At 45.2% G+C, this 14,435-nt stretch overlaps 1 protein-coding gene across 1 annotated transcript in view; it reads right to left on the bottom strand.

Annotated features, from left to right (window-relative positions):
• Window positions 1-4,294: 4,294 nt before the first annotated feature.
• The window catches only part of RCOR1 (REST corepressor 1), a 118,172-nt gene continuing 108,031 nt past the window's right edge, over window positions 4,295-14,435 (bottom strand). The window contains exons 9-12 of the mRNA XM_012647128.1: window positions 8,590-8,667; window positions 8,303-8,360; window positions 7,434-7,663; window positions 4,295-5,855 (exon numbers count right to left, since the gene is read on the bottom strand). Of these exons, the coding sequence (XP_012502582.1) occupies window positions 5,814-5,855; window positions 7,434-7,663; window positions 8,303-8,360; window positions 8,590-8,667 (408 nt within the window). The 3' untranslated portion in view covers window positions 4,295-5,813. The remainder of the gene's footprint in view (window positions 5,856-7,433; window positions 7,664-8,302; window positions 8,361-8,589; window positions 8,668-14,435) is intronic.

Genomic DNA, 14,435 nt, shown 5'->3' on the forward strand with positions numbered 1-14,435 from the left:
CGTTACTCTACATCGATAAAGGCCAAGTCTAAACAGCCCCCTTTCAGTGCCCCTCCCACTGGGTGTCCAGTGGCATTTTTCTTTTTTCCTTCGGACAGCATCTCACTCTGTCACCCTGGGTAGAGAGCAGTGGCATCATCACAGCTCAGTGCAACCTCCAACTGACTCCTGGGCTCAAATGATCCTCCTGCCTGAGCCTCCCGAGTAGCTGGGACTACAGGTGCGTGCCACCACACCTGGCTAGTTTTTTCTATTTTTTGTAGAGACAGGGTCTTGCTCTTGCTGACTGGTCTCGAACTCCTGAACTCAAGCGATCCTACCGCCTTGGACTCCCAGAGTGCTGGGATTACAGGTGTGAGCCACCACGCCCGGCCTCTGGTGGCATCTTGATAGTGGACTACCTCCTCAGCCCGGTCACCCCCCTTCATTAGCATCCCTCTTCCTCCGCCTCCAGGCAGGAAAGCCCAGGCTCTGCCCTTAGCGATTGTCCCCTCTAGTTCTACACCAGTCACTTCCTCTCCTAGGCGCCCTCAGGTCTCATCTGAGGAGCCTGCCTCCCCTGGAGGATTAGCTCTAAGGACAGACACTCTCCACAGACCCACAGCCGAGCTCCTGCTCCCAGACACTCGCCCAGCACTTGCTACTCCCTCTGCGGGACTGACTGCTGTCGCCTGGAGCACGTGTCCAGTTTTCTCCACCAGGTCACCCAGGCTAACAAGGGCAGACCTGCCGCGTCTACAACCCTGCTACGTCATGCAGAGCCAGAGCAGAGGGGCCCCATCTGTCTATTTCAAATTTTGTTTGAGACAATGCTGGATTTAGAAGTTAGATTTCTGTAGTCATTATCTGACCAAATGCCACCTTCCAGCTGAAAAAGGGAAGACCACAGAGCCTGTGACCACTGCCAGTGGACGCTAACCACGCCCTTCCTGCTGCTCAGGGAGCCGCCGCAAACCAGCACGTGTCCACTCTCGGCTGCCCAGAGGCCACGATCCTCACCGCCACAGTGCAAGGCTGTGCAGAGGCTTCCCCCAGGGACGAGGTCAAAGCCTGGGCAAGATGAAGAAAGAAAAATTAACAACAGGGAAAAAATTCCTCTTACTGAATCTCTACATTTATGCCCTCAACTATCACAAATTTTATGAACTCATACACCTCAATCTGATCCTAACTATAAGATTATCTTTATAAAAAAAGAATAGACGTTTAGGTAGAGCAAAAGCAATCCTGGCTGTGTCTTTCCACAGGGCCTAGTTCTGGGGAAACTGTACACTCAGAAATCCCAAGGCCCACTCAAGACGGAGGGAACCCCGCTGTGGATGAGGGTGGGGTGCGCTTTGATGGACAGTGGGGTGCAGAAAATGGTTTTGTTTCATATTTTATTACATCAATGGCTTGAAAATTTTTATTTAACTTCAGCAAATACTGGAAATAGAAAAATGAATTCTGCAGAATTTCACAAATAAATTTTCCAATTTCCACTAACAAATGTTATCATTCAATGGCTAAGCGGTTATAATGCTATGGACATTCACCACAATGAATGTGCTGAAATAGAAAACAGGCAAAGAGAGACAATAAAATATTACTTACAACAGCATTATTACAACATATTTCCTTTAAAATTCCAACATGGATTTTATCACTTCAAAAGATATACAGCATTTCCATTATATTTCCAAACTTAACGTTATACATCTTTTAAAATCTTGAAAAATTTTTTAGCAGTCTAAAAAGCACTTAGCAAAGTCGAGAAGTCTACGTAATGGAACAGTACCCACCCCAGTATAAACTTTCATCTTAGGAGAAGGTGGCTGTAAACACTCATGATTACACAACATGCATAGGCTATGCTGACCTTCCTCTTCCCAACGGCGACGTCGCTGCAATTGTGCTTTACTACAATTAGGAAAAGCTGCAGAGATCCAGGGAGTGGCAGAAACAGCATTGCACAAGATCACTAGATTCTGGTGACCTAACTACCTTGAGTCAGCTCGAGGCAAAGTTTCACTGATACTGAAGCCTGAATCCTGGGTCATTAGCTGTAGAAACAGGCTAGACGAGGGACAAAAGGAGGATCTCATCTGAGTTGGCTCCATCTTTGCGTTACTCACACAGAAGCGGGGATCAGTTAGTGTAATGCACTGTTTGGCTTATTTTTGGTGTGCGATTATACCAATAGTACATCTGATATTCAGAAAGACAAAAATAGGGTATAGTTAAAATTTAAAGTGACAATGAGCACACTTAGAGTGGTGTGTGATATTTGAGGAAACTTTATATATCAACAGAAAACTGCTTAATTAGTCCACCACAGTAAGCTTTTAAAACCCAACTACTTTTTCAATTTTGTTTTTTGATTAGAGGTTTGTGAGCATCAAAGGGTCTTACAGGCTAAAAACTATCAAAAACCATTTTGAGGAAGCAGTGTCTTTTCTTTTTTTTTTTGAGACAGAGTCTCACTCTGTCGCCCAGGCTAGAGTGCCGTGTCGTCAGCCTAGCTCACAGCAACCTCAAACTCCTGGGCTCAAGCGATCCTCCTGCCTCAGCCTCCCAAGTAGCTGGGACTACAGGCACACGCCACCATGCCCGGCTAATTTTTTCTATATATTTTTAGTTGTCCAGCTAATTTTTTTCTATTTTTAGTAGAGACGGGGTCTCACTCTTGCTCAGGCTGGTCTTGAACTGCTGACCTTGAGCGATAATCCTCCCGCCTCGGCCTCCCAGAGTGCTAGGATTACAGGCGTGAGCCACGGCGCCCAGCCAGGAAGCCGTGTCTTGACAAATACTCTACACCAAGACAATGCAGTGGGTGTGTTACACTAACCTCCGGCTCCTGCCAAGACCCGCGCGCACCGTGTGCCACTACTATCTAACCAGCGCAACTGAGGCATGGTTACTTCCTGGTTGAAAGAGCTATATTACAGAATTGATCACTGTTGCAGACCAGTCAACACAATATTCAAGTAACAAGGTGTTTAAATGGATAAGTGAAAAAAAATTTTACCTAACACTTTACACATCTACATAAAATTAAATAGAACAAACTTTTAATGCATACGCAATACAATTTATATGTTTTAGGATTTCTAAACTAAAAGTTAAACTATCATTTGCGTCAATGATACTATATTTTGCACAATAACTTATACTTAGGAGAAATTTTCCACAAAAATATATAATTATGACATTCACATTGATAATTTTTAAGAAGACAAAGCTTAAGCGAACATTCCATCTGAAGCAGTCATCACATCCCAAGCACTACCTGCCAATGCACCTAATTCTTGATATGTTAAAGAGTCTTCACATAAATAAGACCAAACCGCTTAGCTTTTAAAGCCAAGTGATTTCCCGCATTTACATCATTGCAAAGACAGTGCAATGAAGAAAAGTGTAAAACACAGTGCTATCCTATGCGTGAAACTACAACAAAGGCAGTCAGGCAAAGACAACTACCCTTTTTTCCCTCTGTCAAATGAAAGTGACATGCTCCTTCCCCCTGGGGAGAAAGCCGAACTCAGCTGCTGTGATCACAAGTGCACCAGCACGGTGACTCCTCCGGCTGGAGCCCCGTGAGGGGATAGGGCGGAACACAGATGACCGCCTGGCACTGCTCACCGCCGTGCCTCGCTGTGTAAGAATTAGCATCAAGCTTCCAAGCAGTGCCAGGAGGGATCAATTCTTCAGGAAAACAGCCTGGGTGGGAAGAGAGAAACACATCTCCAGGCAGAGCGAGAAACCCACTGCCGCCATGGCCTACTGCTTCTGTTAACAGGAAGGGGATGGGGAGGGAAGCAAGGAGAACTCAAAGCTTCAGTCTGTGTGCCTTAGTGTCCCCCTTCAGTGCAAAACGTAGGTGACTCCTTCCTACGTTCTTCCTGCCACCCTTTGATCATCCAACAGGCTACAGTAACAGAAGCCCCTGCTTCCTTACTAGTGTTTCTGTGCCACCCTGTCCCCAGGCAGGAGCGGCACCTGGGGCCTCCTCTGACACTGTCCTTCACAAGCTTTGACTTGACTGACAGACACCTGGTATAGGGACAGGAGGATAAATGTTGGGAAAGTCCCTTTTGAATGACCTCTCTCCAGACTTCTAAAAAAGAATATACAATTTCAAGAAACCTAGGTTTCTAGCTGACCCTCTTTCTAAGAGAAAATCAGCTGACTTAAAAAAAAAAAAAAGGCAAGGTGCTTGGGAGTCAAAACACATCAAATTTTAATTGCATATTTTAAATTCTTAAGAATTCTGGTTATGCCTTAAAGCATCGGCATTTTTTTTTTCTTTTTGGTATTGAAAGCAGAAAAAAATATTTAAATGATGCAAACAGCAACAACAACAATAGCTACTTGAATGTATGTAGTGCAGTGTGAGCTGGCCGTGGGGAGCAGGGTGCGCTAGAATGCAGTCTGACAGGTGCTCCTCAGCCCCCCGAAGGCCCACGGTCTGGTAGAACAAAAGTGATTCTGGAAGTCTCAAAAGATTTCTTAGAAAAATTTACTTGTTCCCAGTCCAACCAAAAGGCATTACATACTGCTTTGTAGACTGTTTCTTTTTATCTTGGTCTCACTAGAACAATGCGTTGATCACTTCTCTGTCCTGTACTCTGATATTAAGAGAGGGGAAGGTGTTTGTGTGGTCACATCAGTACGTGAAGGACACAAACGCACATGCGGCGGCGTGCCATCTCAAAGGCCAGACATAGCAAGAGAACGGGGAACAATGTGCCGCTTTTACAAAATCATCACCAGCTATACTAATATCCGTTACTGAGCTAACCTGACATTTAAAATCTGCACTGTCAGAATCTGCAGCAAGCTCTCCCGTCTCCTAATCTCAGTGATGTCATCTTTGGCTAGCAATAAGCTTTAAAGAAGTAAGACACCAAAACAGAAAAAGGGTTGATAACATGGTTGCCAAAAGGAGAAGGCACCAATTCCAAATGTACAAGCACCAGGTACAGTGATATGGACTGAATCTCTTGGAGTTGGGTGGTGGTGGTGGAGGGGAGGGGCCTGTTGGGTGGGGTCAGGAAAAGAAGGGGTGGCATCCACCCCAGGATCACAATGTTGAAAGTTGAAGGCAGAAAAGCGTTGAGGTCCACATTCCCTTTAAGCTACAGTGTCCAAGGACAGTTGCTGTGAATGAGATTTTTACTATAATACTTGGGAAGGGAGAAGGGAGAGGTTTAAAATAAGCCCACTAAATTTCTAAACCATAATTAGACCCTACGTTTAGGAACATGTGACTTGCAGCAAGATGCCTGGCACGATAGGGGTTACCATACAGTCTGCCAATATGGTGTGGCTTCCAAAGAAGCATGATCTCACTTAGGTGGTTGTCTCAGAAAAGAACAAGAGAAACCTTCTAGAGGGCCAACAGGGTCGCAGTTACTCTGAGAATTACGCACAAAGTAGAAATCGCAGGCCATGCAGGAGCAGAGTGGTGCCTTCTGAGCAGACTCCCTGTTCCGAAGCTGTCGACTGGGAGGAGCTGGCATCGCTGGGCCCTGAGGGCTCCGACAGGAGGCGGCTCCTGGAGTCACAGGCGATGTGCAGGCCGGGAGGTTCCCGAGCACTTAGGCAGAGAGAAAGTGAGAAGTGCAACGGAGCTCTCCGGGAAGTGGTGCCAAAATGGAGGGACGAGCAAAGAATTAAGGCAGGTGTAGCACAGGACCGAAGTGTATGCCTTTTTTGGTAATAGCTGCTTGTCCACAGAGATGTGATGCAGATGGCTAGGTGATGTCTCGGAATACCTGATATCCTGGATAACACAGTAGTCCATACCAAGTGTTCAAAGCTACCAAAGTTTCTCATGAGGCAGATGCGTATCTGACATCAAGAACAGAAGCAGCCTGAGGGGAAGAGAAGAAAAAAGCATCAAAGAGCAGGTTACCACCACAAACCCGATTCCAGGGAGCTGAAAGAGGGAGGGGGCAGCCACCAGATTTGTACAGCAAATGCGGTGGGCCGCAAACACACGTGCTCCTATGGGCGGGATAAGAGTGTGGCCTCTACAGCCAGATGTCTTGGGCTCAAATCCTGGCCTGGCCACATTTTAATGATGTTAGCTCAGACGAGTTATCATTCTCTTTGAGCTTCAGTTTCCTCATCTGTGGAATGGACACAACAATGATGCCTACACATCACAGGAGTGAAGAAAAACAACTGAGAAGGGCTCGGGAGCACCGGGCTCGGCGCGCAGCAGCGCTCAGGAGTGGCAGGAGCATGACCACTCTCGCCGGCTCAGGAGCTGCAGCATCGAGCCCATCGCCATAGCCACAGGTTTCTGCTGGGACATGGGAACACGCGAGATCACAGGATTTTCCTTAAAAGCTACAAGGCATCTCCTAACCCCCCTCTCCCATTTTTGACAACTGACTCCCACACCCAAACCTGTTCCGTGGCATCTCACGGCTTGCTGCTACCTCCCAGCGCCTTCCTGCGGGGGAAACTGGGCCGTGCAGCCACGCCCGAACGTAGCTGCTCCTTCCACTGGAACCACAGTTTACAAGAGCTGTTCTTAGTTAAGCCAGGAGATCTCTCCTCACTGGTAATATACTCAATTATTTCATAACTTTAGGTGGGACTATCTCTAACCCTGTCGTTTTTGGCACAAGCCCTTTCCTCACTACAAGGTTGGATGTGACACCCCTCAGTGAACAAATCCAGATGTAAAGTGACTGGCACTGAACTCTTTCCTCTGCCCAGCCCCATGCTCGTCCGCTCTGGGAGAGGGGGCAGTGATGAGGGGGTGGGACAGGACAGACGGGGAAATGGCCAGCAACCCTGGCACAGGGAGCAGGGAAGCTGCAGACGGTCTCTGCAGCCCAAGTAATCTTCCTGCCTAATCTCAGCTGACTGGGCAGATGAGGTCAGTGCTGCCATTCCAGAAATCACTACAATGTCAGCCACCATCTTAGAAGTTCCTGCCAGCCACAGAATCATCCTCACCAACATTTGGGGCCAGTCAGCCCCGAATAGCACCCAAGGCTGGACGATGTGGACAGCAGGGACAGGCCGCAGGCGCTCCTGGCTGGCTGTGCAGACTCACCCAGTAAGTTCACGGGCCTCACAGTGACGTGACAACGCGTCATACGACTGAGCTTTACTGACACTCCTCAAGGCACTTCCAACTTACCGTTTCATGACAGATTTTACTGTATTGATAATGTGGAATATTTTGTGGTTGGAGGAAACCAGGAAGGAATAAAGAATTTACCAAGAAACTAAAACGTGAATAATATACAGTGACCAGGAATTGACTGGAGTCAACACACTTGCATCACGGGATTTACAGGTAAAAGAGAAGTTACTGATACAGCTGAAACCTAAAAGTATTTCTACAGCTGAGAAAAGTCACCGCTTCAGACACTGGCCAGAACACCAGGCACGAAGCTGGCAGGGTAGAGGTGGTCCTGCGTCAGACTCACCTCGTCTTCCTCTTCAGGCATCTTCACGGAATTGTCTGGGGACTTCACAGGTTTCTGGTGACCGGGCCCGTTGGTCTCCTCTTTACCGTGCTCTGCCTCCCACTCTTGTAAAACTTCATCTATGTTGAAGCGGCGTCGATAATTTACAAAAAAGTTTTTCACTTGTACTACTGATTTGTTCCCAATCACATCTGAGATTGCCTGAAAATCTCGGCCGTATTTCCTGATGGCTACGGATGTAAGAAAGCATTTTTTTTCAATAAAAGAGAAAAACAATTTTTAAAAATGACAATTGAGACTTATTTCTTTATCCAGATAAGAAAATATATAAAGTCTTAACAGCAGGCACTAATTTAGCGTTTTATAAAAGAATGGGAAAAGGTGGTAGGTAGTCAGCTCTAGGTATATTCTGCAGGTGACTGTTCAGAGAAGTTCGGCAAGACCCTGCCATTTAGAAATGTCTTCCCAGCACATGTCACCCGACAACTCCCCATGTGCTGGGCATTCTGCATTCGTCTTTATAGGATCCCCAGGTTCCAACACCTCCAACCTTAACATCACACCAATATGCTTCTTTTTGGTCTTGTACTTCCTGACATTCAGAGGTCACAAGTAACTGCTATTAATAAAGCGAAATACACCTTTTGAAAACTGAGGCTTCCAGGTTAATTTTGAGAACTTGTGAGGAACAGGAAAGAAAAGTCAAGTCCAAGGGGATGCAGTGACTTGGCTGAAACGACAGCCCAAAGGAGAATACGGCCTCCTCCGAGAATTTGCTCCACGTGGACGAGGTGCTACGAGCGGGGGGACGTCATTGTCCCTGTAACCTACCGCTGCCCTAAGCTCTCCGTAGGGAGAACTTCCCCTACCTTGCACGGCGAGGAGCTGCTCTTCTGTGGTCCAACGTGCGTTACATTTCTGAATGACCTGGGTATGCAAAATGAGTCATTTTAGCACATTACATTTAGAAGTGAGTATATCCTTATTAAGGTTTAATCAACCTTTCTTTTTCTCACATAAGAATTTTAACGTCAATTAGGTTTATAAAATTATGTCCATATACCCTTCGTTCTAAGAGATGTATCACACAGATATTAAATTCTTAAACACGTAAAACTTGGGTATGACTTCTGAGATGATGTCAACATAATCCTACCTCGGGAAGTCGATACGGCTCTATTCCGCCATCAAGTTTTTCTTTGAGAGCACTGTTCGTCTGTTTGATATTCTGAATCTAGGGGGGAAAATGATTTTCATTTAAAAATGACGACTTTTATAAAGTTATGAAAAGACAATGGAGCTAAAAAAACTAAAGAAACAAAAAAACCAAGAGCAAAGAAGTTTCTAACCTCTAATGCAGCCAGAATTTGAGGTCCCTACAGTATTCCTGGAGAGCACCTAACTAGATTCCTTAATTTGCTTGCTCAGAGCAACAGATAAGGGACAACCAAGGAGAGGATGGTGGCACAAAGAATCCTGAGTGAGTATATAACCCTGATCCTCTAGTTTCTAGGAGGAACCTGCGCAGCAAAACACTCATCTAGCGTCTGACACAACCGACGGGAGACGAGATGCCTGGGCTTCCCACCCCGCAGAATCGAGCTCAAGGGACGGAGCAGCCACAGGCAGGCTGGAGAGGTACAGGCTTCACAGCAGAGCTGCAGGCACAGCCCAGTGCCCGGGGCACGGTGCCGTCCAGGCACAGTGCGGACTCTACACAGGGCCAGGGTGCACAAGGGCAGATTTCTTTGACGGGGGGAAAAAAGGAAGGAAAATGTCAGCTAGTTTTTCGTGAGCCTAACTTTGATCATCTAGAACTTCATCTAGAACTTTTCTTATAGATTAGCTCTTAGCACATTATTGCTTTGGCCCAGTGTACCTAATCTTTCGCTGCCCTTGCCCAATCAAAAGAGACACAAACAATACCAACCCAGCGACCGAGCCGGGGCTGCTCTTTCATATTCCCTGGGCTCCTGAACGCAGCAGGTCCTCCGAGTATGCCCTGTGCCCTGACCTCGAAGGAGAGGGACGTGACTGCAGTCGAGCACTAGGGAAACTCTATCATCTTTCGTCTTTGAATAATCACAAACAAAGAAGAAACCAAGGGCAAGAATAGGCTGACTTTCCCAATCAAACACCAAAGACATTCATGAGTAGAAGATGCTCCCAAAAAAGAAGGAATCTTACTAGTAAACGAAGAAAAGGCAAACATTAGAGGTGGGGAGGAATAACAGAGCAGTGGAGACAGTGGAGGGTAGGGAAGGAGTGGCGACACTGTTGCATGGACACCTTCAAAAATTCTATCTTCTTTTTAAAAGACTTTTCATACTTACATCAGTATTTGAAATTCCATTTTTACAAGTGCTTAGATTTTACAGAATTCCAGTTTCACATCTTTCCCTCCTATGTTTTATTTTTCCTAAAAGGCTTAAAAACGGAGGAGGATGTGCAGGAAAAATTTTCTGCACTGTGGGACCAGTGGCCAAGCAAACAGGACCAGCGCCCTACAGACCAGAATCTGACCCTGCTCACCATTAGTCAGCACCTCAGAGTCCGCCAGAAAGAGCCCACTCCAGACCCTTCTGCATTTACACCAAAACAAAATGACAGCTGCAACGAAAATTTCAGGAAATGTGCAAAAAATTCACCCTACAATAAAAACCACAGACGGGGGCCTTGATTTATTGAAATTTATTTTAATTTACTTTGTTGTGAAAAGGTACAAATCAGAAGAAAACAAATTTGTACTAGAACTTGGCCTTTTGCCTCACTGCACTCCTGAAAGCAAGATGGTCACCAGCAGCTCTGCCGGAGCCACCCGTGACAGTCTGACCGGGCTCTCGCTCGTCGCGTCTGCTCAGAAATGCGGCCTTGCTACGTGCCGCCAGGGCTTCTGTCGGCGTGGACGACACCGGTTTCATTATGTTGCACTAAGTGATCTTTCCGGAATGGATCATCCGAGGCATCCACTCGGTGAAAGAAACCATGCTAGCTCTTTGCATATAAAATAAAATTTAAAAAGAACAACCAAAAAAGGAACTTTACTTGCAATTAAGTTCCCGGGAAAGTGAAGCCAAGCTCTCAGACCAGCAGTATCCTAAAGGACTCTCTGTGATGATGGGAACAGTCTAAAGCTGTGCTGGCTTATACGGTCGCCACACGTTGCTATTAAGCCCTAGAAATGTAGCTTATGTGACTGAGGGATTGAATTTTTATTTTTTCAACTGTAATTAATCTAAACTTAAATTTAAATGACCACATATGTGGCTGCTAGCTACTGTGCCAGACAGCACTGTTTTAGGCTCATGCTCAGGGTTCTTCCAGTTACCAAAAAATGGTGAAATACTGTCCACTGAATTCTTCTTAGGGTATAAACTCAACTTAGAAAGTTCCAACAGGAAAAGGCAGGGCCTATAATATCGCGTGGACCTCAGCATTCCAGTGGAATAGGCTGCTCTCTCCACTCTAGCTGGTTGCTCACAGGTGGTACAAACCTGGGTATATCTGCATTGTGCTTAAGTAACAAACATTTAACAAGGAGACTAACATATTTAGCAAATGCCTTTTCTATCTAAAATCAATAAAGTAGCATAGAGATTAAATGCAAAACATCCACAAATTCTGAACCAAAAGTTAGCTCTAAATGCTCAGTAGTCTACAACTTTATTCCTGATGTATTTTCCACATCAGAAATATCTAGGTTTATTAATAAGAAAATGACAGGAAAGGAAGCAAGTGGCAGTAAGCCGGATAAGACAGACCAAAGACTAAAGCAAACCGCATGGCCTGGCACCCTATCTAGACTACTCAAAGACAACTTTTTTCCACTTTATTGTGTGATTAGTGATCAATTCCTCACTAATGTCAGACTATTTAATTCTCCACTCAGAGAAAGGCTGAATGCAGGAGCTCACTGGCGAATCTAACAGACATGCCCAGCCCCCTTTCTATGCCTCTTCCACAGCGGTGCCGCATCCCTGGAGCTGGCAGGAGCAGTATGCAAAGTCAGGGCAGGCAGAAGTCTGCTACGGAGTTTCTGGTTACTCTCTTGCTTTTCCTGCTACAAGGGACAGACAGGTTAGCTCCGCCTCCATCTCCTCATCTTACTACCCTGATTGCAGACGCCACGGCTTCAAAATGGCTTCTGCAGCTTCCAACTGAGGCCACAAGCGAGATGAAAAGCCAGTAAGCAAAGAGCGGCAGAAGAGAAAATCTGAAAGCACCTGGGTTGTTCAGAGCATCACTGAACAAATGAACTAATATCAGCAACCACTGACACTGTGACTTCTTGCTATTTGAAAAAAATAAATCCTTAACTGTTTAAGCAATTGTTAGTCAGGTTTCTTCTTATTTTCAGGTGAATGTATCCTTGATATGCCACTAAACATAGGGACATCCTGAACAAATGGCCCTTGTGGACTGACTGCCACTTTGAGTCTAGAAGAGTATTTGGTGGTGAACTTGCGATTCCACTGTGGCCCGAAAAGGCTGTGGGAAGCGAACAACCTCCTGCCTCCCTTGGTGAGACGAAGCCCCCTCTTGATAAGTATGAGCTATCTTAAGATTTAAAAAACTCCTGCTCTTGACCCTGTTCTGAAAACCAAAGAATCTTTTCTCTCTCACACTACAGAGTCAGTGACACCTCTGTGGAAGAGGAAGGCTTTTTTTTCTTTCCTCAACATGTTAACATCAAACAGCAACCACTAGCAACTCATTCAGCAGAGGGAGACGAGAACACAGAAAAGAGCTCACAGCCCTTAAAATGCTCTCACACAGCAGCCCCGATATATTCTGTGAGATCAGGCAGGCAAGGATTAACCTCCTCATTTGAAAAGAGGCCCAGAAAGATTAAGTGATTCTGCTAAGATTAGAGTTCAGCTATGCCAACAGCCAAGACAAGAAGCCGGTCCTCTGATTCCAAGGGGCATGCTTGATCCTGGTCTGTGCCACCTCCCTGAACCAGAAGGTAGACCCCACCCTTCTCATCTAATGAAATGACAGCTGGTCTCCCACTTAACCTTCCAACGGCATTGTCAAGATTAACAAATCAAAAGCAGCAAAAACCAATAATATATGTCAGTCCACAATTTGCTGATGGTTTTCTGGAACTGAATTCGAGGTGGAGGGAATGAGAATGAACTAATGAAAGTACGGTCCTAGGCTACGAGGTTGAATTTCCAGTTTAAATGTACTATGCAACCAGATTAAAATGATAAGCCATTTTTACACAGCAGGCACAGATAATTACAGAAGAGAATGTATAAAACGATATCCTTTCATTCCTAGCTTTGAAGGATAAATACATAAATAATAATACCCTTTATAAGGACACCAGAAAAAGTACCAATTACACAGGAATAACTAACTCTAACAACGGAGCTGTAAGTCCTATACCCCGAAAACAACAAAACATTGAGAGAAATTAAAGAACTATGTAAGTGGAAGGGTACATCATGTTCACTGATCAGAAGTATCAATAGGCTCAAAATCTATTTTTATCTGGAGACACAATAAAATCCCAATCAAAATTCTGACAATTATTTTTCCAGAAATTGATAAAGTAATTTTGAATTTTATATGGAAACACAAAGGCTGGGGATAACCAGGAGAATTTATACTACACCAGATACCTAAGTTTATAAAGTACGTACAACCAGGACAGCACATATGCGTGAAGGCTGGACAAGCACCTCAGCCAGACCCACACACAGACACGGGATTTAACACAAAGGTCCTGTGTGTTACAGTGTGAATAGTACTTGGTCACACAGATACCCACATGAAAAAAGCAATGACTATTAACCCTACACCTGACAACATGTACAGAAAAACATTTCTAGGTATACTGAAGATCAAATGTAAAAGGCAAACAACACTTCTAAGATAACACGAGTATCTTCATGACCTTGGAAAAGGTTCTTAACAGAAGTCAAAAAAACCCACCATTTGAGCTCAGGAGTTAGAAACCAGCCTGAGCAAGAGCGAGACCCCGTCTCTACTAAAAAAAAATTAATTGGACAACTAGAAATATACAGAAAAAATTAGCCAGGCACGGTGGCGCATGCCTGTAGTCCCAGCTACTTGGGAGGCTGAGGCAATAGGATCACTTGAGCCCAGGAGTTTGAGGTTGCTGTGAGCTAGGATGACGCCACGGCACTCACTCTAGCCAGGGCAACAGAGTAAGACACTGTCTCAAAAAAAAAAACTCCACCAACCTGAGAAGACTGATAAACTAGACTGTCTTAAAAGTAAGAATTTCTGTTCATCAAAACATACCACTGAGAGAGTAAAAAAAGCAAGCTACAGAATAGGAAACATATTTTTAATACAAATAGGTAGAAAACAACTCAGAACCTGAATGAAGAACACCTATAAACCAGTAAGAAAACATACAATCCAATAGGAAAAAAATGGACAAAACACTTCAAAAGACATCACAGAAGAGGACATCCAAATGGCCAAGAAGTACATGAAAAGGCGGGCAACCTCATCAGTCATCAGGGAATTGCAAAATAAAACAGTACAATGAGTTATCACCATAAACCCACTAGTAAGACTACAATTTACAGACCACCAGAGTGCTGGCAACCATGCAGGGCAATGGATCTCCAATGGGGGCAATTTTGCCTCTGGGGGGTAATTTGGCAACACCTGGGGACATTCCTGTTGTCACAATTGGTAGGGGAGGATGGTGCCAGCATGCAGTGGGTGGAGGCCAGGCACAATGCTAACCATCTCACAACACTCAGGACAGCCTAAAATGTCAATAGTGCTGTAGCTGGGAAACCTGGATGTGGTGTAACCAAAACTCAAACTGACAGGACCACCTTGGAAAACGGTGAGAATGCTGGACATAAGTGCACTCAACAGCAGCAATTCTACTCATGCGGATACACAGAGATGTGCCCAACAGAGATGCACACAAGATGCATCAAGAGTCATATAAAACAGGCCGGGCGCGGTGGCTCACGCCTGTAATCCTAGCACTCTGGGAGGCCGAGT

Source organism: Propithecus coquereli, unplaced genomic scaffold (assembly GCF_000956105.1).
Source record: "Propithecus coquereli isolate 6110/MARCELLA unplaced genomic scaffold, Pcoq_1.0 Scaffold256, whole genome shotgun sequence".
In the NCBI taxonomy this organism is placed as follows: Eukaryota; Metazoa; Chordata; class Mammalia; order Primates; family Indriidae; genus Propithecus; species Propithecus coquereli.